The sequence below is a fragment of the Myiozetetes cayanensis genome, unplaced genomic scaffold, assembly GCF_022539395.1.
Source record: "Myiozetetes cayanensis isolate MyiCay16 unplaced genomic scaffold, myiCay2020 scf10, whole genome shotgun sequence".
Lineage (NCBI taxonomy): Eukaryota > Metazoa > Chordata > Aves > Passeriformes > Tyrannidae > Myiozetetes > Myiozetetes cayanensis.
In genome coordinates this window covers 14,671,746-14,693,060 of record NW_026086605.1, presented here as the reverse complement: position 1 = coordinate 14,693,060, position 21,315 = coordinate 14,671,746, and the positions used below count along the sequence as shown (strand labels likewise).

The 21,315-nt window shown below is 61.8% G+C and overlaps 2 protein-coding genes across 3 annotated transcripts; one reads left to right on the top strand and one right to left on the bottom strand.

Moving 5' to 3' along the window:
* Nucleotides 1–211: 211 nt before the first annotated feature.
* On the top strand, nt 212–4,208 carry SLC25A28 (solute carrier family 25 member 28). The gene is given in 5 exon segments (XM_050305424.1): nt 212–380; nt 383–519; nt 621–849; nt 1,637–1,693; nt 3,107–4,208. Coding segments are annotated over 5 exon segments (1,110 nt in total). The 3' UTR covers nt 3,625–4,208.
* A 9,204-nt stretch (nt 4,209–13,412) lies between these two features.
* NKX2-3 (NK2 homeobox 3) lies at nt 13,413–15,206 on the bottom strand. 2 transcript variants are annotated; one of them, XM_050305427.1, is made up of 2 exons: nt 14,728–15,206; nt 13,413–14,049 (listed from the first exon to the last, which is right to left on the bottom strand). In XM_050305427.1, exons 1-2 carry the CDS (start codon nt 15,078–15,080, stop codon nt 13,413–13,415), a joined length of 990 nt encoding a protein of 329 aa, XP_050161384.1. In that variant the 5' UTR covers nt 15,081–15,206. The 2 variants fall into 2 exon arrangements, with proteins under 2 accessions (XP_050161384.1, XP_050161382.1); XM_050305425.1 differs by having other exon boundaries at nt 13,413–14,053; nt 14,738–15,206.
* Nucleotides 15,207–21,315: the final 6,109 nt, after the last annotated feature.

The window sequence follows — 21,315 nt, the reverse complement described above, 5'->3', positions numbered from 1 at the left end:
CGGAGGGAGCGGCCGACCAGTGGCGGCGCCCGGGCCGCGGCGGCGGCGGCCAATGAGCGCAGCGTGTATGGGCGGTGCGCGTCGGGCCTAGCCAATGGGCGTGCTGCGGGGGCGGGCCCCGGGTGGCGGCGGCCAATGGGCGCTGAGCAGGGGCGGGGCGTCGCGGCGGGCGGCGGGGCCGGGCCGGGGCGGCGGCGGCGGCGGCGGCGTGATGGAGCTGGGGGCGGGGGCTGGGGCGGGCGCGGGCCCCGGCGCGCGGGGCGGCGCGGAGTCGGGCTGCGTCCTGCTGCTGCTCATGGGCGGCGGCGGCGGCGGCGCGGGCCGGGCGCGGCGGGGCGGCGCCGAGGCGGAGGTGGCGCCTGCTCCCGGTGCCGGCCCGGGAGCCCCGAGCCGCGCTCCCCGCCCGCTCCCGACTACGAGGCGCTGCCGCAGGGCGCCGCCGTGTCCACGCACATGCTGGCGGGTGCCGTGGCGGGCGTCATGGAGCACTGCGTGATGTACCCCATCGACTGCGTCAAGGTGCCGGCGGCGCGGCGGGCGGGGCGGGGGCGGCGGCGGGAGGGCGGGTGCCCCGGGCAGGGTCTGAGGAGCCGCCCGGGCGGGCCTGCCTTGTGTTGCAGACGCGGATGCAGAGCCTGCAGCCGGAGCCCGCTGCCCGCTACCGGAACGTGCTGGAGGCCCTGTGGCGCATCGCCCGCACCGAGGGCTTCTGGCGGCCCATGCGAGGCCTGAACATCACGGCCACCGGCGCCGGGCCGGCGCACGCCCTCTACTTCGCTTGCTACGAAAAGTTAAAAAAGACGCTGAGCGACGTTATCCACGCGGGGGGCAATAGCCATGTGGCCAACGGTACCGGCCCCGCCACACCGGGGGGGAGCGGGGCGGGAGCGGCAGGTGTGGCGGTCGGGAGGCCCGGTCCCAGCGCGGGGTCGGGGTGCCGTGGTTGTCCTAAAGCCCTGTGCTCTCTCCAGCCGCGAGCCGCAGCCGCACGGCGCCGGGCAGGGGAAGCTCCGCTCCTGCGCCTGCCGGAGCTGCTGCCAGCTATCTGGCGTGGAGCAGGTCGGTGGCCCTGGCCCGGGAGGATGCCGGTGGATGAGAGCTGCCTGCAGACAAGCCGGGACTGGCCGTGGCCCCGTGGGTTGGCAGTGCCAGAGCTCGCCTCAGGAGTGCCACGTGGGTTTGGAGCCTGTCTCGCCATGGTGCCCGTTCCATCTCAAGGAGCTGCCACAGTAGGGAGAGCATGGGGCTGAGGGGAGAGCAGGGCACGTTCTGCCCTTGGCATACACGTAGCAGAGTGCTACATTGGGCTCCTCCTTCACGGGGCACGGGGACACCATCCTAAGGGCCCCTGCCATCTGGTGACATTGTCCTGTCCCTCAAGGAGTGGACCCAAGTGAGTCCCAGTCAGCCCACGGGACTTGACAGCCTGTCATAACCCTCTCCCTCTCCTGATCTCTCTCCGGGTGGGAACTACTGAGGACCAGCCTGCCTTTTGGAAGAGAGATGGAGGCTGCCTTCAGATCTCACCCTCTTCCAGGGGCCTCCTCCTGTGCTTTGACAGGGGGCTCGGGGCTGTGGTGGAGCCCCGGGGTCCCTCACCTTTCCCCCCTCACATGTGGCAGTTCTTGTTTTGCAGGTGCAGCCGGGTGTGTAGCAACGTTGCTCCACGATGCAGCCATGAACCCTGCTGAAGGTAACGATGGTCCTGGCCTGCCGGGGAGGGGAAGAGCAGGGTCTGCCCAATCCTCTGGGGTCCTCTCTGTGTCATGGAAGGTGCTCCTGTTGCTTTCCTGACTGCAAGGGTCCTTTAGGGTCCTGTGGGTCCTCTTAGGGACCCTGGTGGCTGCCTCTTATGGACAGGGTGGGTAGAAGAGATTAACTCAGAAGTGCAGCAAACCCCAGTTTAGGAGGAGCTGGGAAGGAATGGGACTTTCACCCAGGAGTTTGGTTGGGGGCTGCTACCTGAAGCAGGAAAGAAGTCAAGAGAGATGTGATCTGCACTGCTAAAGTCATTCCAAGTGTGTGGAAGCTGGGCATTGCTGTGCTCAGAACTTGGGAAGACATGGTACAGTTGTGGGCCTGTGTTCAAGAGGAAAATTAAAAGAATTAAAATGAAAAGAAAATTAAAAAACATGCTAGAGAGGTCAGGGGAAGGGAGATCTTGTGTTGTGGAATGTCTGGAAGGTCATTTTGTTGAGCCTGGTACGTATGAAAAAAACAGAGGGAGTTTGGAATTTAAGTCTGTGAACATGGTGGGAAAAGGAGGAAAAATGAGGAAAGCCCAGTCATGAAGGTATTTTTTCCTCTTAAAATTGGAGGGCTTATGATAGCTCAGGCTCCAGCTGCTGTGGGCCCAGCAAGGCTCCTGCCTGCCCATTGCATGGCTGGGACCCGAGGAGCAGGCAGCTGCCTGGCTAGACCGTTGTCATTCCTTCCCTGGAGCTTCTCGTCATGACTGTAGTAGTTTATAGTCACATCATTTTTAGCTCCTTGTGGTCATGTTGAGATAGGGTGAGGCAGGACAGGGGCAGGCTCCACTCTGGGCTTCCCTATCCTGCTCTTGGATATGTTGGGGGGGGTTGGCATCTGAATTTTGCCCTGGAGTGGCAGCATTTTGGCAGCAGCTGTGAACAGTTCCTGACTGGTGAGCTCTTCGATGTGCTGTCATTACTGTGGGCTGCAGTGGGGGTGGCTGGGGAGGGACAGTATTATCCAGATCTGGAATATAAAGGGACTGAATGTAGAGAGAGTTCTTCAGACTGCATAGTAGCTTTGCTGCAGTGGATGAGCAGTTGCTTGGGAGCGAGGGTGGATCTGGAGTATAAATGACAGGATATCGAGATGTTCCCTGGGGCTATGGCAGCTGCGGGGGTTTGAAGGTGGTGATGTCTGTGTGATGGGGAAGCCTCAGCAGATCTAAATGGCTGGAGTCCTGTCTGGGGAGACACAGCACTGCTGGTTCGAGTTGTCTGTCATCAGCTCTTAGGCCAGTGTGACCAAACTCCAGGCATTTGGAGGAAGCCTGGCTTCATGTTTGCCCTTCTCTTTCCTCTTCCCCTCCATGCCTGGGTCCTGGCTGCTGCTGGCTACCGCTGTATGTCCCAAGTGGTCAAGCAGAGGATGCAGATGTACAACTCGCCTTACCAGCGTGTGATGGACTGTATGCGGGCTGTGTGGCGCAACGAAGGGGCCGGAGCTTTCTACCGCAGCTACACCACCCAGCTCACCATGAACATCCCCTTCCAAGCCATTCACTTCATGACCTACGAGTTCTTGCAAGAGCAGCTCAACCCCCACAGACAGTACAACCCAGGCTCCCACGTGGTCTCCGGAGCCTGCGCGGGGGCTGTCGCTGCTGCTGCCACTACGCCTTTGGACGTTTGCAAAACGCTGCTCAACACCCAGGAGTCCTTGGCCCTGAGCTCCAACATCAGCGGACACATCACAGGCATGGCTAATGCCTTCAGGACGGTGTACCAAGTGGGCGGTGTGACCGCCTACTTCAGAGGGGTCCAGGCCAGAGTCATTTATCAGATGCCCTCGACAGCGATTGCCTGGTCCGTGTATGAGTTCTTCAAATACATCCTCACCAAGCGCCAGGAGGAGCGTCGGGCTGGGAAGTGAGCCAGAGCCAAATGCTGTTCCAGACCTGCCTCACATCCCCCTCCTGGTTTGTCTTCTGACCCCTCTCCCTTTCAGTTTGGTTTGTGTCGAAGAGAGGGAGCAGTGAAGCCCTTTGGGGTTTAGCGATGCCGTTTTTCCCCTGTGGTGTTGCAGCTCTGCTCAGGCTGCACAGCTTGCTCTCTCCCAGGGTCCTCCAAGACGCCCTGCTGGGAGCTGCAGCCCAGGTCACATCCCCTCACACTTTGGTGGAGCTGTGCTCCTGTCCTTCCCTTAACCACAGTGTCTCACACAAAGCTCACCCCTCTTCGGAGGGGAAGGTGAATGTCCTGCCCAGCTTCTGGCAGGGCCAAGCTGAGCTCGCAGTTGCCAAGGAGGAGGTGATGGCGGATGCTGGGGGCTTTGTCTGGCCTTTGGCTGAAGCGAAGTGTAAGCCTTGGCCGTTGTCTTGTAGCACGCACACGTGATGCTGACTGCCGCAGTGGTGGTGGTGGTGGGTGAGGGGGAGGATGGCACTTGAGGAGGGAGCCTGTAGGTTTGTTTTTGTTCCTGCTCTTGACAACTCCAATAAAAACAGTTCTGCTCTATCCTCATGTCCCATTCTTACACTGGCATGGCCCAGCTCCTCGCACTGTGGCTTTCTGACTCTGCCTGGTGCTGAGCTCTTTTGATGGATGCCAAAGCAGGAAGGGAAGTGGGGTCTGGAGGTGATGGTGGGAGAAGGGGATCTGCCTGGCCCAGTCACCCTGGCAACATGCAGGGATGAAGGTGCTGCCCATCCCCTTTGGCTCATGACCTGTCACATGCTGCTGGTGTGGGTTGTGACCCCACGGGGGAAGCTGAGGTTTATGCTCCTCGGCCAGGTAGTCCCACGTCCTCAGTCTGACTAGGAGTCCTCAACATGCTTCCAAACTGCTCTGCATGGAGCTGGTGGCAGGAGGGTCCTGAGTTGTGTGTGTCAGAAACAGCACAGGAATTTGGTGCTGAGTGACACTGGAGGGTTTTTTGCACCTCATAGGGGAGATTTGGGGCTTGGCAGGACTTTTGCCTCCTCATTTTGAGTAATTAGGCTAGTTTGATGTTTGATGAGCATCTTACAATACTATCAGCACACTTGCTCAAAGTGCTAATGTTTTTTCGAATCTGATGGTAATTAGTAGAATAACTTGGGTTTTTTTAACGTGTTGTTCGTTGTCTTGATACTAATTTATTTTAGGGTCCCACCTGGAGCTGTGAGCCATCATCACTGTGTCATGTGCTGAGCATTAAAGTATTGCCTCATTGTGCTGACCTGCCCAGAGCAGAGCTCTGGGTTTCTTGAACAGGGTGCTTGTGGGTGATGCCTGACTCTCACAGGATGCATGCAGGAGTGGCATGTGTCCCCCAGTGCCATGCCCAAAATAACTCCCTGGAGGAAATGCATTCACAGCCATGGTATGTGCAGCTGATGGGTGTCTGGGTTGCCTTAGGCCTCCTGCAGAGGGTCTGCTGGCCTGGCCTGCATGGAGAGCTGCTGGAGTGGGCTCTGGTGAGGGCAAAGAGGGGTTTTCTGCGGCTAGAAAAGCTGCTGGGTGAGCAAGAGGGATGCACAATCCTCAGGGCCAGTGGGCTCTATCACTGCAGGGGGACTGGAGGGCAGGGACCCCCACACTGCAGGGCTGGATGTTGGCATCCTGCCCAAGCCCCAGCCCAGCTCTGGATCCATCTTTCCCTTACACATCTCTCATGCCCTGGTTCCTGAAGGTGGTGAGGAAAGCTGAGTGACCGCCTGTGGGATTTTTGATAGCTGCCTGGCAGGTCTGGGTGCCTTTGGCACAGAGCAGCCACAAGCACAGTTCTGCAGCCCTGCTTCACCTGGGTTGTGTGCTGTGCCCATCCTCTGCTCCCTGGCATGGGCTGCAGGCTCTGGTCCCTGTTTTTTCTGCACAAGGAGAGGGATGAGAAACTCCTTAAAGACACAAAATCCACTGGAGGTTAAGAACTTCAAGTTTTCCCACCATTTCAGGAGCTGGGGCTTTAAAGAAATAGTCTGAGTATTACAAGATTTGGCAGCCCTGTGTCTCCTCCACCCAAGAGGGAGAAGCAGAGATGTCTGGGAAAGACCAAGACAGGATTAGCTTGGTGGGCAGGGCATGAGACAGGAGTGTACAGAAGATGGGTATGACTAGTCTCTGCCAGGACGGGTCTCTCTGCCCAGGAGCTGAAAGCTGTTGGCAGCAGAGCTGCAGCTTTGCCTTGAGCCTTCACCATGCACTGGGTCAATGACAAACTCTGTGGAGAGAAAGGCATAAATGGACTGGGGCTGGAGGAAGACTCACACTACTAAATCCATCTGCTGCTGGAAGATGGTTTATAAATGTCAGTGTGTAAAGGCATGATTGAAAGTATCTCTAGGATGTTTCCAGGAATAGCTGCCCAGAGAAGTGCTGAGGGAGGGAGTGAGACCCCCAGGAAGGGGGAGATAAATCAGCACAGCACAGAGATGCTGTTATGTGAGTCACTGGCCTTAAGCGTTCCCCTGGCAGGGGCACGGCCTTTCTGGTCTCCCGGCACTTTGCCAGCTTACCCAGCAGTAACTGGGTGTTGCCCGGTGCAGAGAGCAGCAGCCCTGCAGGGATTGGGACTGCCTGTGATGAGCTTGGTGCTGCAGAGAAAGCAGAGCTGCCATGGGGATTCCCAGATATCCCTTGGGCCAGGCCACAATAGACAGGAAAAATCCCCTTCCTGTCTCCCATCCTCTGAGCGGAACCTCTGCCACAGACCACACACTGGCCGGGGCAGCATGCAGCTGCTCCCTGGCTCTGCCAGGGTAGGGATGTTCCCTTGCCACATGGCCTGGTTCATCTGGTACCTTTGGCATGATGAGATGCCTGGAGATAACAGAGCTATTGGCTGGTTCAGCTATGGCCACTGCCTTTCGAAGGTCTGACAATACTTCCTCGGTGGAGCCGTGCTGCTCTGGGGCTGTCCTATGGCCTCCTAGGTATTTGGCTGCACTTCGAGTGAGATCCCTCCTACAGCCTCTTCTGAGTAAAGAGACTATTTTTGGCTTTCCAGCAAGGAAGCAATGCTCAGCCCGGCAGAGTTTTGGAGACAATCCCTTTTCCTTTCACTTCCCTGCAGTATCCCCAGCCACATCCAGCATGGGCAGGGATGTGCTGCCTTACCTTCCTGTGTCCAGCTGCCCCTTGAGCCCTGTCCTGCCACTTGTGTTGGTGTCGGGTGAGTCCTGCAGCTCCCAAGCAGGCAGAGCATGGCGGCACTGCTGGCCTGGCCCTGTTCCAGGTGAGAGATCTGGGGCTGCCGCAGCTGTGCTGTGGCACAAGTCCAAACTATTTCAGGCAGCCCGAGGTTACGGTGCCAGGAGCAGCTCAGGAGCCCCTGGCTGCCTCCCTGGGGTAACTGGAGATGACTGCACTCCTGCAGGTTAAGGGCAAAGCTGGGGAGGGTTCACCTTCCCCAGAGAAGGAAGGGGATATCCCTCCAGTGTGTCTGCCTCGCACTTTCAGCTGGGGGCCAGTGGGCTCCTGAGCTGCTCCTGTCTTGAACACCCCACACAAGGCACTGGGGTCCCAACCCTCAAGGACTTTTGCCAGCCCAGTTCAGGAGCAGATGGGGAGCAAAGGCACTGCCCTGTCAAACCACATCCCTGCCCTGTCTCTGCTGGCACCCTGGACTGCCTGGAGCTTTCCTGCCCCCAACTCCTCTGTACAGGGTGCCTGACAGCTCTGTTCAGTGGGAAGACATGGCTGGAACCCCTGGAGAGCAGAGAGGTGGGCTCTCAACCCATCCTGGCTCTGGGATTCCTCAGGACTCTGTCAGACCCCAATAAAGTTGTACAAGTTCTCATGACCTCATGGCCTTACAGCAGTGGAGTGTGTGCATTGTGAGCGGCCTGGAAACAGAGCAGATCTTGCCTCTGGTGGGCCTGGGAAATCCTCTTCTGACCCACATTGCTGCCCAGGTTAAACTGTGGAGAGACAACTCTTGGCTGAGCTGGTCCCAGCCTGCCTGGCTCTGTCCAAGCATGGCCTGAAAGGCTATTTCCCTTTCTAGGCAGGGAATATAGCCTGAAAGGTAAAGCTGAGGCTGAAAGCCTGCTTTCTTGGCTGTAAAGAACCACCAGAGGAAGCAATCCCTTGGGCTGGGCTGGGACAGCTCTTGGCATGTCTGTTTTGATGGGGAGATATTGGTAATACCCATGCTTAGTGCAGGGTTATGTGTTTAAGTCCTCCATCAAGGGGCTGCAAAGTGGCCCTGGGAAGATGCTGCCTGAATGAAGCTGGGGTGTGAGCAAATGGAGTGTTGTGCTGGGAAGGTGACAGAGGTGGGAGAAGAGCTGCTCCTGGCCTAGATGGGGGTGGCAGCAAGGGTTACTCTCCCAAGCATCTTCACATGGGTGAGGACAATGGGGACAACTCAGGTGTGCTGTGACACTACAGCCTGCTCTGAGATCATTCCTGGCTGTTCCAGGAGATTGTGGGAGGGTGCTCCGTCCTTAATCTCCTTGACCCAGGATGGATCCAGATATTGCACTGGTGGCCAGCATTAGACCCAGAGAAACCCTGCAATGCCGCCCATGAGAGCCTCCTGGCAGGGCACAGACCATGCCTGCCATGGCTAGGTGGATGTCAGGAGAAATGCAAATCCAAGCAGCCTTCCTCTCTGTCCCTGGCACCTTTGGGTGCCCATTAGACCTGAGCAGTATGGAACCTGGAGCATTGCCAAGGGCTATAAAAAAAGGTAGGGAACTGGGCCAAAATGTCTCCATGTGGGACACAGCTCCCTCTGGTGAGGACACAGCTGTGACAGGCACCAGGCGCTGGATGCCACAGCCATCACGTGTCCTTGGTCAAGAAATTACAGAACATTAGCTGGAAGCTGTGGGCAGTGCCAGGACATCAAGAGGTTTGGGGGTCTCTTGGCACTAGCCGAATTGCACCACTTTGGGACAGAGAAGATAATCAGAGCTGGAAATCTGCTGGGTCTCTCACAGAGACACGCTGAGTACTTGTGCTCAGCTAAAAGAACACAGTGCAAAGCATTGCTCCCTGGAAAGGGACCCGCACGGTGGCTAGAGACTGGCAGGGGACGCTGGCCTTGTGCCCAGCTCTCCCACTGTACCTAGGCAGTGGGGGCAGGGGTGGGTGCTTGCCTTTGCTGAGTGCACAAGCGCCAATGGTGCTGCCCGGTGTAGCAGCGCTCCCGCTTGGATCTGGAGACCCGCAGCTCCTGCTGGGCTCTGCCACGGGGAGACACCAGCCTGTCCAGAGCCCACACAACCAGCCCAGCATTTCCGAAGTCCAGTCAGTCCCACTGCTGTTCCCAGTGAGGAGGCGAGACCCTACCTGGATGCTCTGCAGCCCTCCAAGCCTTGCAGGGGGACTCGGACACACACAGACCGAGCCATTACAAGCCGCTGAGCCCCCGCGGCGCGAGGTGGCGGGGACAGAAGGGTGCCTGTCGCTCCCTGTCCCCGGCCGCTGGCCGATAGATGGCGGTGGCGTATCTCGCTTGGGGACAGGCCCCGGGAGCAGCTGTCCCTGCTGGCAGCCCAGGGAACCTGAGGATCCCAGGCAGCACTTCGGGACTCCGCTGGCCCCAGCACCGCCTGCCTGCAGCAGCCTTGGGCGCGGAGAAGGGTCGTCCCTGGGGAAATACCTGTGGGTTTTATTGCCAAGGCGGGGGATGGTGGTGTGATGCAGTCGGGAAGGGCTCTGGCAGGCCACAGGGGCAGCTCTGACCTTCAGTAGCACCTTGCTCTGAAGGGGATAAATATGCAGGCCCCCTTTCTGGAGGGATCATCTGGATCCCTTGTGGGATCAGGGTGAACCCCTCGTGAGACACCTGAATCTCTCATAGCAGCACTGTGCCCAGTCTCACCGTTGCAGGGAGAAGGAACAGCTAAAACAAGCGAGTCCCGTCACCCCACTTAGTCAGGTGTAGTTACCTTGTGAAGCAGTGACTCATCCAAGGAAGGGAGGCAGGTCCTTGGCCCTCGTGCTGGGCAGGCAAGTAATGGGAGAAAGCCTCTCTGGGGGCTCTATAGCACAGGTACAGTATTTTAATTTAATTACCTGATCCATGGCTGGCAACAGCTCTCTTGGCACTGGAGAGTGCTTGTGTAATATCATATTGCCATTGTCAGGAGCAGCTTCTAGTATCTCTGAGACCTCTTGGCTCTGCAGAGCCCTGGCGGCCAAGTAGCCTTGGCAGCTCCCAGCTCAAAGGACAGGGTGGCTGCAGTGAGAAGCTCTGCAGAACACGAGCTGCCACTCCAAAATGATCCAAAATAGAGGGGCAAGAGCTGGGCACCACCCCAGCACGTAACTGGGTCCCCAGGTTCCCAAGCCCAAGGCAGCAGGAGGTGGTTGTTTCTGGATTGAAGTAGATGGGACCAGAACTCAGTGAGGTCTGTCCAGGTCCGTGGGCAGCCTGGCCAGCCTCTCTGGGAGCACCCATCTCCTTCTGTGCCCAGGCAAGCTCCTTGCTGATGGCAGCAAGGGAGTGGTGAAAAGAGAAGGATGAAGCATATGAGGGGGAGGGATGACCTCAGCAGCAGGGAGGGAGGAATGGAAAAAGATGTCAGGAAGGAGAGGAAACCAGAGCATATCTGTGGTGCTGCTCCTGTGTGATCCTGAGCATGATGGAAAGGCCTCAGAAAACCAGGTGGAACTGGGGTTTGGATCAAGCCTCCCTAGGAACCACTGGATAGAGGCAAGTTCTGCTCATGGGCTCCTCCTTGGCCAGGCAACTTGAATGAAAAACACAACTGGAGCCTGTGCATAGAGTGGGTCTGAGGCTTGGGAGTTAAAGCCTAGCCATCCCAAGAGTCCCTCCTTTCCTTTAAGTCAGTGCACTGATGGAAATCAATTGACAACTTCCATCCTGATTCCTAAACAGCAGTAAACCCCCCAATCAACCAGGAAGAAACACACACTCTCTGCCCCTTGGTCACGGTGCTCCCCATCTCTCCGCTCTGAAGTCCCATCGCAGGATGGGACAATGCTGAAGGGATTTCCACCAGGGATTTCCCGGTGCCTCTCACCCCTCAAACAGCATCCCACTTTGCCCCGGGGTGTGGGGGACAGGGCACGTCACAGGTGGGCGCTGCCTCCAGCACAGCAACTTCCCTCTATCTCCCCTCCCTGGGCAGCCTGTCCAATCTGCGATCTCCTACCATCTCCCTCCCACCGGCCTCCGCCAGCTGTTCCTCCTCTTTGGAGTGCTTCATTTCCGCCGCCCTACTCCAGGTCCTCCAGTACCGCTGGCTCTTTGTGCCACTTCATTTTCCCCCAACGGGGCTTTGGGTGAGGCTCTGCGGAGGGGTCCCTCCCACTAACCCCTTGCCCTTCCCCCAGTCTGAGCTGGTGGGACAGCTGGGATCTGTCCCAGGAATGGGGCTCACTATGGTGGACATCTAGAAACTTCCACTGCCATGCCACATCAGCCTGTAGTCAGGCCTCCCGGCATCCTCCAGCTGGGTGCTGTTCCAGCTCTGCACAGAGAGAACGGGACCAGGGTTGTGACCAGGCGTAAGTGGGGTGAGCACAGTACTGACCTCACAACTATGGCAATGCTGGATACTGTTGGTGATGAATAATGCTGGTACTGCCCAGCCTCGCCTCTTGCTACATGGCTGCGGGGTCCTTGTGTGCCCTTTCTCTTTGCATAACTGCCCATGCTCTAGAGACTGTGACTACAGACATGGGCAGCATGTCCCACACCAGGGCTCTGGTCTCATCCTGAGCCTCTGGCTGCTGCTGAGATGCACAGGATTTCTAACAAGCTGCCAAGTATTTTGAGATGTGTGTTAAGCTGGGAACTCCTCTCCAACACCCTGATTTTGGAGGAGCTTCTATTGTGGTTGCAGTTCCTCTGACTTGCACACCAAGGCATGAACTCACACAGGTTCCCTATTTTTATAGACAACAGTCTGGCAGAACATGGAGGAAAAATGTCTCTTATGGCAGAGACAAATCTCCCCAGCCTGACTGCTGCTGCGAAGAGAGCACATTACCTTTGTTCTTGGCTATCCTGTTTCTACCCACGAGACCACAGGGCCTTAACCACTCATCTCCGAAAGCCAAGAGTGGGGCCTGGGCTTCCTCTCCTGCGACACCTTACTGCCATCCAGCAAACAATCAGCTGGGCGTGCCGCATCCTCTCCCAGCGCCGGCCCCGTGAAGCCTGCCGGCCTCGGGGTGGCTCGCGGGACAGCGGGGTGCTGTGCCGAGCCGGGCTCCGGGGCCTGCTGGTTGCCCGTCCTGTCCCTGCAGTGCTGCAGTGCAAAGAATTTCTCCGGTTCCTGTCAAACAGCGAACCCCAAGGGTGCACGTTCAGACTGAATGGTGGGAACGTGCAGCGTAAACCCGGGTTTAGTAGCGTGAATCGTCATTACCTGCAGCTTCTGTGAGGCAGCCTCGTCCTCTGCTCGTGGCAGAGGGACTGTCACACAAGACACAGGGGAAGGTCAAGGGGACCTCACGGTGGGCAGCTCTGAGTAACGGGGGTGGCACACGGGTCTGCGGTCGTGCTGAGGACTTCAAGAAGGCTCCGCTGGAAACACCTCCGGAGATCCAGCGTCGCGGCCGGGCAGATGTGCGGGACGGCATGGGAGAGCTCCCAGCGCCTCCGGTCGCCGCTGCCGCGCTGGGTGCGCCAAACGGGTCTGTGCGGGTGTCCAGCCCTCCCCAGCGAGCTCCGGCCCCGGCGGCGGGTCTCGGTGGGACCCGCACGGCACAGGCGAAGCCGCGGCAGCGCGGCCGCGACCGCACCGAAGAGCGCCGCGGCAGCGGCGACGGGACGGGGCGGCTCGGGACGGGGCTGGCGGGTGGGCGACCCCGCGGCCGGTCCCGCGGGGCTCGGGGGCCTCGGCCGCCCCCTCCCCCTGCAATCGAGCGAAATGGCTGAACATGTAGCAATAATGCCCCGGTATTCAGACTGCCCGGCCCGGCCGGCCCTAATCAGCGGCCCGCGGACCCCCCTCCTCTTCCCCTGCGCTCCCAGAAAGGGGAACAAAACCTAGCACGTTTCTGCAGCCCCCGCGCATAAAGCGCTGGGCCTGGGCCTCAGTGGGGGGCAAAGCGGCCCGTCAATCTCGGCGCCGGGGCCCCTTTGTCCCTCGCCTCCCTGCCACACCTTTTGTTCCCGAATCCAATAAGCGCCTATTCCCGCTACCTTCCTCGGCGGCTCCTTTCAGCGCCGGCCCGGCGGCCACAATGGGCCCGGCTCTGAGCTGCGCGGCCCCATTCAGCGCCCTTGGCACACTCACAAGCCGGTCGGGCCGCCCTGCCCAGTGGGCACGACGTGGCGACCGCCCCGCCACCGGGCACCGACCGGTGGGCGAAGGAGAATCGGGCGGCGAATATTGCACCTGGTTTATTGACTGACTGGGCGAGCTGGCGCTGGCAGTGACCGATACAGAGTAGATAGAGGGGCCGCGGCATCACCGGGCCCCGCCGTCGGCTTTTTACAAGCAAAGCTGCTCCGCTGGCGCGGCGCGATCGGCTCCGGCCCGCCCGGCCCGGCCGGCCGTCGCGGCGGCTCCGCGGGGCGGCGGCGCTTCGCTGCGGGCTCGGGAGGCCCCGTCCTGCCGCGCCGCTCCGCTCCGTCCGTCGCCGGCCCCGCACCAATGCCCGCGGGAGCGCCGGGGTCCCGCTGCGCCGTCCCGCCGCCGCCTCCGGTCCAGGGCGCGCGGCGCGCAGCCGGGCTGCGGTGCGGGTGATAACGGGGCCCCGGAGCCGCCAGGCCGTCCTGTCGGTCCGCTCCCGACCCTCAGTGCGTGCGGGCTACCAGGCCCGAATGCCCTGCAGTGCGCTCTGGCCGCAGGACGGCCCCGCCGCCGCCTGGTGCAGCGGCTGGCTGCCGCCGCTGAAGCCCCCCAGGCCGCCCACGTTCACGAAGGGACCGGCGGCTGCCGCCGGGCTGCAGGCGGCTTGCATGGAGGCGCCGCCGGTGCCCGCCGGGTAGGTGCAGCCGTAGCCGGGGTTGTAGGAGGCGGCGTTGCCGTAGCCGTAAGCGGGGAAGCCATTGTAGGAGTAGGGCCCGTTGTACGCCGAGCTATAGCCCTGCGACCCGCCGAGGCACGGCTTGCCGTCGCGGACCAGCACGGGCACGGCCACCCTGCGCGGCGGCGGCGGGGCCGCGGGGCCGCCCAACTCCAGCGACTTGTCCTGCCGCTGCCGCTTGCACTTGTAGCGCCGGTTCTGGAACCAGATCTTCACCTGCGTGGAGGTGAGCTTGAGGCTGCTGGCCAGGTGCTCCCGCTCGGGTGCTGACAGGTAACGCTGCTGCTTGAACCGACGCTCCAGCTCGAAGACCTGAGCCTGAGAGAAGAGGACGCGCGGCTTCCTCCGGCTACGCTGCTTCGGCCTCTCTGCCTCCTCCGTTTTCTCCGTCGCGTCCAGCGGCTTCTTCAGGGCGCAGCTCTCTGCACGAAGGAGCACAGGTCACGGCTGCGCCTCGCAGACGCCGGGCGCTCGCTGCTCCCGACGGGCCCCACCCGCGGGCGAGAGCTCCGCGCCGCGCCCCGGCCGACCCCGCACCGCTACGCGCCCGTCGCGGCACCGCCGTGTGAGCGAGGAGGCAGTCCCGGGACCGGTCGCCTCCGGCACCGCCTGCGTTTGCGAGGGCCCGATTCGGGCGGCAGGGCCGGCCACGTCCCCTCCGGGCCGGCTGCCACGTTACCGCTGCGGCGCCTCTAGGCGAGCCCCGGGGACACGCCGCGCACGGCGCCGGGCACCTGCTCCGCCGCCGGGCCCCGCCGCAGCGGGTGCGCGTTGGGCCTAACCCGCCCCGGTCCTCCCTCTCCGCTACCAAAGCTGCGGGGCGCGGGCCTGATCCGGCAGCTCCGGCTCGGGGCCTTGCGGAGGCTCTTGCCGCGGAGGCGCTACAGAGGAAGGTGGCGAGCGGGGAGCGGAGGATGGCCGTGGCAGCCCCCGACGGGCCAGTCCCGGCTCGACATGGCCAGGGGACGTGGAGCAGTCTGCAGCGCCAGGACCGGGGCTTCGCGGTGCGATGCCCATAGAACTAGGAATTCACCATGGGGAGCTAGCGCGGGCCTGTCCCGGTGGGGCGGTGCAGTGCGGGGGAGCGCGGCGGAGCCGATACTCACTTGGGTCGCGGACCGCGGGGTCCAGCTCCTCTCCCGGGCCGGGGGCCTCACAGGAGCCACGCAGCACAGCGTGAACGTAGTTGTCGGCGGAGATCCGCGCGTCCGCCTGGCTGCCAGGCGCTGCCATAGGGCTCAGGTAGGAGAGCTTCTCGTCCTCCTCTTCCTCCTCGCCGTCGGAGAAGCGGGCGCCGTCGGCGGCCGCCAGCAGGCAGGCGGCGGGGTGGAAGTGGTGCTCCAGGTGGTGCGGGAGCTGGGCCCCATAGTGTGGGTCCTGCTGCTGCTCCAGGTTGAGGATGTCTTTGACAGAGAAAGGTGTGGAGGTGACGGGGCTCGGTAACATCATCGGGGCAGCGCAAGCAGCCAGGCAGTCCCGCGGGCCCGGCAGCAATCGGGCGGCTGCTCGGCGGGGAGCGCCGCTCCCGGTGCGGGGGGAGCACGCAGCGCCGAGAGACGAGGGGCCGCGCCTGCTCCTGTCTAAGTTGCCTCCATTAGCTCGGCGCTGGGGGTCTGCGTTTTGTTACAGCTTCTGCAGGGACAGCCAAGGGCTCGGGAGCCTCCTCTGCCCCGGGCCGGCACGTCACGGCAAGGAGGGGCCGGGGGCGGCCTCGCCATTGGAGGGAGGGGGAGGCAGAGCCGGCCCCTTGCCCGGCTCCGGCCGCCCGGCCAGAAATAGCAATGTATTAAGGCTGCACGCAGGGAGGCCGCTGCCCCGCAGAGCGCCCCGCCGGCCCGGCACCCGCCCGGCGGGCGCGGGCTCGGTGCGTCGGGGTCGGGGTTCCCGCAGAGAGCCGCGGCCGCCGCCGCCGCGCCCCCCCAGTGCTAAGCACATGTAGGTAGGTAGGGACCCCCACCCCGGCGCGCCCCGCTGGCCCCTGCTCGCACACGGTTGGGTCCGGCGCCGGGAAGGGCCGACATGTGCGGGCCCGCCGACCCGACCTCCCCGGCCCACCAGTACGGCCGTCCGCCCGGCCCGGCAAGTGCGTCCCGCTGCCCAGGATGCGGCGCGGAGGCGAGGTTCGCCTCCGCCGCCCCGCATCCCTTCCGGAGCCGGCGGGGACCCCGCGGTCCCGGACGGACTGTAGCCATGCGACGTACACGTAGCCGACCCACTCCGCACTCCCCGGTGCCCCCGCAGACCCTCCCGCGACCGGCCAACCTGCAGGCCGCCCCAGCCGGTGCGACACGCGTTCATACAGGGCAAAGCGCGCTTCGCCGCCGCTGCCGGATCGGGCCCCGCAGCCCGCTGCCGCCAGGCCCAGTCGGGGCGGACCGGGCTGGGCCGGGTGGGCAGCCTGAGGCCGCGGTAATGTGGATCTGGGTGGGGAGAGCGATGCCGCGTTCTTTGGTATTTCCTTTCGTTGTTTTTCGTTTTCTTTCGTTTCGTTTCGTTTTCTTTCGTTTCTCCCTCCGGTAATGAGAGGCAAGTGGCTCCGCGGAGCCGTCTTACCTCTGTGTCGGCGGGTGACGCATCGAATGAGTTTGCCGAGCTCCTCCGCAATGCGGGTACCCCGGCCGCAGGGCTGCGCCGGACACCGGCCGAGCCCCCCGGTGCGGTGCGGGGTGTCGCGGCCCCTCGGCGCTCCCCGCGGCCCCCGGTGCCCTCCAAGGGCTCTGGGCTGCCGCGGAGAGGGGAGCGGGCGCACCGAAGGAGGGGCAGGGGTTCCCTGGTGCGATTTTTCGTTTTGATTAAAATCCTGCTGCCCCGCAGGGCTCGGATCGGCGCCGAGGGGAGGCCACCGGAGCCAGGCGCGTACGCCGGGCAGGTGAGTGTCCTGGCGCCGCGGCTTCGCGGGGCCTTCCCAGGAGCTTTCCTTGTATTGTTACCGTCCGGCGGCTCCGCCGTTTACCGGCTCATTTCTTCGTCTACCCGCACACCCATTTACTGGCGGCGCAGCCCGGGACGGGAGCCCGAGTCTTGCACACTTCGCCGCAGCTCGTGCGCTACCGATCCCGCGGCGGAGCCTGTTCCCGTTCCCCCGGCGCACCGGACCATCCCCACCGCGCCGCTTCAGACCCCTCGCCGTAAATCACGGCGATTCAGTTTCTTCTCGCCCGCTCTCCGTGCAGGACGCCCTCCTGCTGCCCGGCCGGTGGACGGGAAGGGCGTTCGCAGTAACCAGGCCTAACCGGGGCTTGACTCTGCTCCATACCGCTGGTGCGCAGAGAAGCCCGGCGCTGACTCGCTGCCAGGGCCCCGAAAACAATTAGTAACAATTAGCTTCTTATCGTTGTTACACATCGCCACCGTCCCGGGCCGCTCCCGCCAGCCCCGGGGCCCGAGGAGGTGCAGGCGCGGGGCCCGGCGGCAGCGCGGCGAGGGCAGGATTCTGCACAGCGCCGCTCTCCCCGAGAGCCCAGCGGCGGGGAGAGCAGCGTCAGGGTCCGGTGCCCTAGGTGCTGGCGGCAGTAAGGACTGCCAGGCCACAGCCGATGTCTGCCCGGCCGGCCGTCTTGCGGGAGAAGCAGCCGCTGTGCCGAGGGCGCGGCCCCGGCCGGCTCTGGCTCGCTTGGCGCCATCACCCTTCCTACCGCAGCGGGATCCCGGAGAAGGGATCGCCAGGCCGATCGCCCGGCGCGGCCTACGGGCTCCAGGAGCCCGGCCCAGGCAAAAACGACGCTTCGGGACGTGTCCCCAGCGGTGCGTGTGGTTCTCCCGCTGGGACCCACTCATTCGTGCCGCCGCCGGCCACACGGACTGCTCGGAGAACCCAGGCTCCGCGGAGGGAGCAAGCCGCGGCGGGGCCCCGACAGGCCTGGGAGGACCCCGTGTTATGCCGGCCTTTCCTGCGGATGCCTTATCACCCGCCGGCGCTCCCGGTGCGGTAACCGAGCCAGTGCCTTCATGCCAACCAGCATCCCCCCCTTCGGTGGAGACGGACCGGCAGCGAGTTCCCAACTGGGAAACGAGGAGACGGTCGAGCCCGACCATGCCCGTAGCGGGCGGCTGGCGCCAAGGAGCACGACCGGACCGAGGCGAGCTGTGCCGGGGTGCAGAAGACAGGGGTAGGAAGGAGCAGGCAGCCCCAGTACCTGCCGGCGGGTGGCAGCCCCGGGATGCGGCTGCGGGGCTTTCCCAAACCGGCTGGGCTGGGGTCACAGGGCTATTAATGGTTATTTTGTTTATATCATTAGCGGCGTCCCCTGAGCTCTGTTTACAGCGGGGCCTTGTTGTCCCGGCCGTTCCTGCGCTCTGTTTAGACAGGGGATTATTGTAATGGATGGAGCTTGCCTTGCGGATGCTTCAGCGGAGCCAAGAGAGCCAAGAGCACTCCCGGGCCCGGGGAGCGAGCAGCAGCCCTGCAGCGGCCGCGCACATCGCGGCGGGCGGGCAGCCCATCCCCGACCCAGGGTGCCGGGCGCAGGCAGCCCGGTAGCAGCAGCCGCGGCCGGGGGCCTCGCTCAGGGCGATGCTATCAGTCCCGGGGCTGCTAATTGCTCCATTAGTGTCGCGGGTGCGGAGTGCTGGAGCCGGCCCCGCGCTAATGGCCGTAAACAAACAAACACACTAATCCGGCCCTGTCTCCAGCCCCGGTGCTCAGGGAGCCAACGAGGGAAGGCGGCGCGGCGGCGGGAGGCGCTGGACGGGCGGTAGTCACCTGCCCGCCGCCCCGAGAGCCCGGCGGCCCACGGGCTGGGGCCGCAGCCGGAGCGGACCCGCGCCGCCGGGAGCTGCCCCCCGCGCCCGGCTCTATTTACACAGAGCCTGCCCTTGTGTAAACGCTGCGCGCCGTGGTTTATCTCAGGGCCCGTCTGGTTCTCGTTCTCTGTCAGCAGCGCCCGGTGAAGGATGGCCCTTTCCCAGGAGCTCGGTCCTGATTTATGTGAGAACCGCAGCGCGCCGGGGACGCCCCCGCACGGCGGGGCCGGCGACGCGACGCGGAGAGGCGGCGGGTCCCAGGGCAGCAACAACCCCCCGCCGGAGCTACCGGTGGGGACGTGTCCGGCCAGGCCCGCACCGGCCCCGCACGCAGCGGTCACCTGCCGGCAGTTGGCCCGCACGGCGCGGCACCGCGCTCCGACCGCTCCCGGTTCTGGCTCTCCCCGCACCCAGCTTCGGTGCCCCGCACCGTGTAAGCGGGCGCGCCTGGGGGGCTCCGGGGAGCTGACACGGAGCGGCTCCACCGGCAGCTCCCGGCCTGGACGCCCTCCTTCAGTCCGCCGGCCTGAAGGTCACGTCTCCCGGCGGAAAGAATGGCTTTTATCCCTGCCTTGCCGCTTGCACAGGAATGGCTCTTTTTCGCAACTCTGAAAAGAAACGTTATCTGTATTCCTCAGGAGAGCGGAGGGCTTCTGCAGGCGGCAGAGCCAGGTCCAGTCACTAGACCATCCTGTCCCTTTGCATCTGCCACTTCACACCTGCCTCCACCACTCTGGATCCTGAGAACCCCCTGGCTTGGCTTGGCCAAGAACCACCCAACATTGCTGCAATTATCTACTTTTCTTCAGTATTTTCCTGCTCCACTGGCATTCGCTGATATGCTTCACAGTTATTGCAGAGATGTATGGCTTGGAAATATGTCCCAAAATAAGGTCTCAGTGAGAAATGTGTTTTGTGAGGGGCAGAACCAGACTCTTTAGTATACTGAGAAACACATGTCTTCAAGGTAGAAGCTTGGTTTGGGGTATGCCAGTAGCTGTGTGCAACATTCATTGCTCAGCACTTTGGGGAATAGGAGCAGCACATGCAAGGGTGCTGGCCATTATAGCAAGGGGAACTCAGTAGACTTGGACACCAAAGGGAAGGCTGCTTTGATTTCAGTGCCTGATGGGCCTCTGAAACTGAGGCTCACTGATCTCAGTGATAGCCAACTTGCAGGAGCAGGTAAGGTCATCCTACATGTAAGGCAACGAAGGATAGGAAAATCCAGTGCCAAGGGCCTCTTCCTGCCCTCTTTTATTTGGCACGTCTTGAGCACAGAGGATATCCAGGCTTCACGAAGCCACCCTGCTGCACACACAACCCCGTGACTGTGGATGTGCAGAGGGTAGCAAAACACTTCTTCCTCCGGAGTAGAAGCTGTCATAAATCACAGTTACTGCTCATCCTCACAAGAAGGTTCCCTGTCCAGTAGAAGGAGGATACTGCTGCAGGCGTACACCAGCCCTTTGCTAGAACATACCCCACAGCCTTTCTGGGAGCATCTTTGCTCCTTGTCTCAGAAACCGTCGTTGCACGTTTGTGCCCGTGAAGTTAAGAAGCCAGGCTGAAATTCATCCTTCAGGAGAGGCCCAGCACGAGGCTTGCTCACCACTCACATCCACAGGCCTGCGTACCACTTGCATCCCATAGGGCTTAAGTGGAGCCTAAGTGGACCCTGGGCCTTACGCTGGCGGCCTGCCCAGTGCTGGGTTTCAGCTCCGAGCCCAGGCCTGCTGCTCTGATTCATGCACGTAATCCTGCTGAGGTCAGCAGGTTTCATCCTGCACCCACCACAGCCCGCGGGACGGTTCACACGAGAGTGGCAGGGTCAGGCTCTGTGTTTGCATGCGCCATAGAAAATGAAACAATTAAGATTAAACCAATTAAGTTTTAACAGGTCTGGAAAGTGTTTTATTACATAATAAACAGGAGGGATTAATCGTGTCAGGCTTTGCTGCGTGTGTGCTGGCGGAGTGGTTCCTTGCTCTGTGCGGCACTTGATGTTCCTCCTGGGGCTGGGGACCTCCCTGTGCTGCCGCTGGGGCCGGCCCTCTGGCAAACACACGGGGCTGGGAGTGCAGCTGCACGCTGCCTCCCGCTCCCGTACAGCGCCTCCCGCTCCTGTCCAGTGCCGTCCCCCGAAGCATTCTGGGTGCAATGCTTTTCTTAGCCCAAGCAAAGCCTTTTCTAGAAGAAATTTCGCAAGTTATGCGGTGGCCATTTCTGTGGCTTCCTTTTGGAAGAGGGAAGCCCTCTTGCTTCTGTACAGGCCTGCTGGTGAGGAGTGAGTGGCCAGGCTGGCTCTGTGCGAGGTGGTGACAGATGTCTCATCTTGGAAACAGAGCTGATAAGTTACTCTTGGTTAGGGCATCTGCCTGGCAGCCAGTCCCCACTTCTCTCCCTGCTTAATCAAGATTCCTCTGGCTGCAAGCAAGGCTTGTTCCCATGCAGATGAAGCCATCCTGACCATGGTTTCTCCCGGAGCTGGCAAATCTGTGCCTAAAATGGCACACAGCTGTGGGTTTGCCAGCAGGGTCTTGGTGTAATTGAGCTGAGAAAAAGTGCAGAAGCCAGCTTTAGCAGAAACTATGCCGCAGCCTTGGCTGAGCACATGCATAGGGCAGTGCACAGGCAGTTGCCTCTCTTTGGTGACATTCCTCAGCTCTGCTGGCATTTGTCTTTAGGGGCTGACATTTGCTCCAAGGGGCACCCACACCCAGAGGCTGTTGCACAGCTTTATCTTCTCAGCTGTAACTTGCTGCTGACCAGCTCAGTAGGGTTGGACACAAATATCCCCTGCCTTGCAACAACCTGCAGCTGAGATCTAGGGAGGAAGATTGGGCTGGGGAACCTCATCAGTTGTGTCTCTGCTGGGTAAATACGGGATAAAAGCTTGGCAAGCTAAGCCCAAAGATGTTTTGCATGATGCATCCAGAGG

Coding starts and splice junctions, on each gene's coding strand:
- NKX2-3 (XM_050305427.1), bottom strand. CDS start 15,080: ATGATGTTACCGAGCCCCGTCACCTCCACACCTTTCTCTGTCAAAGAC. Junction 14,050..14,727: donor CGCGACCCAAGTGAGTATCG/GCTCCGCCGCGC, acceptor TCGTGCAGAGAG/CTGCGCCCTGAAGAAGCCGC.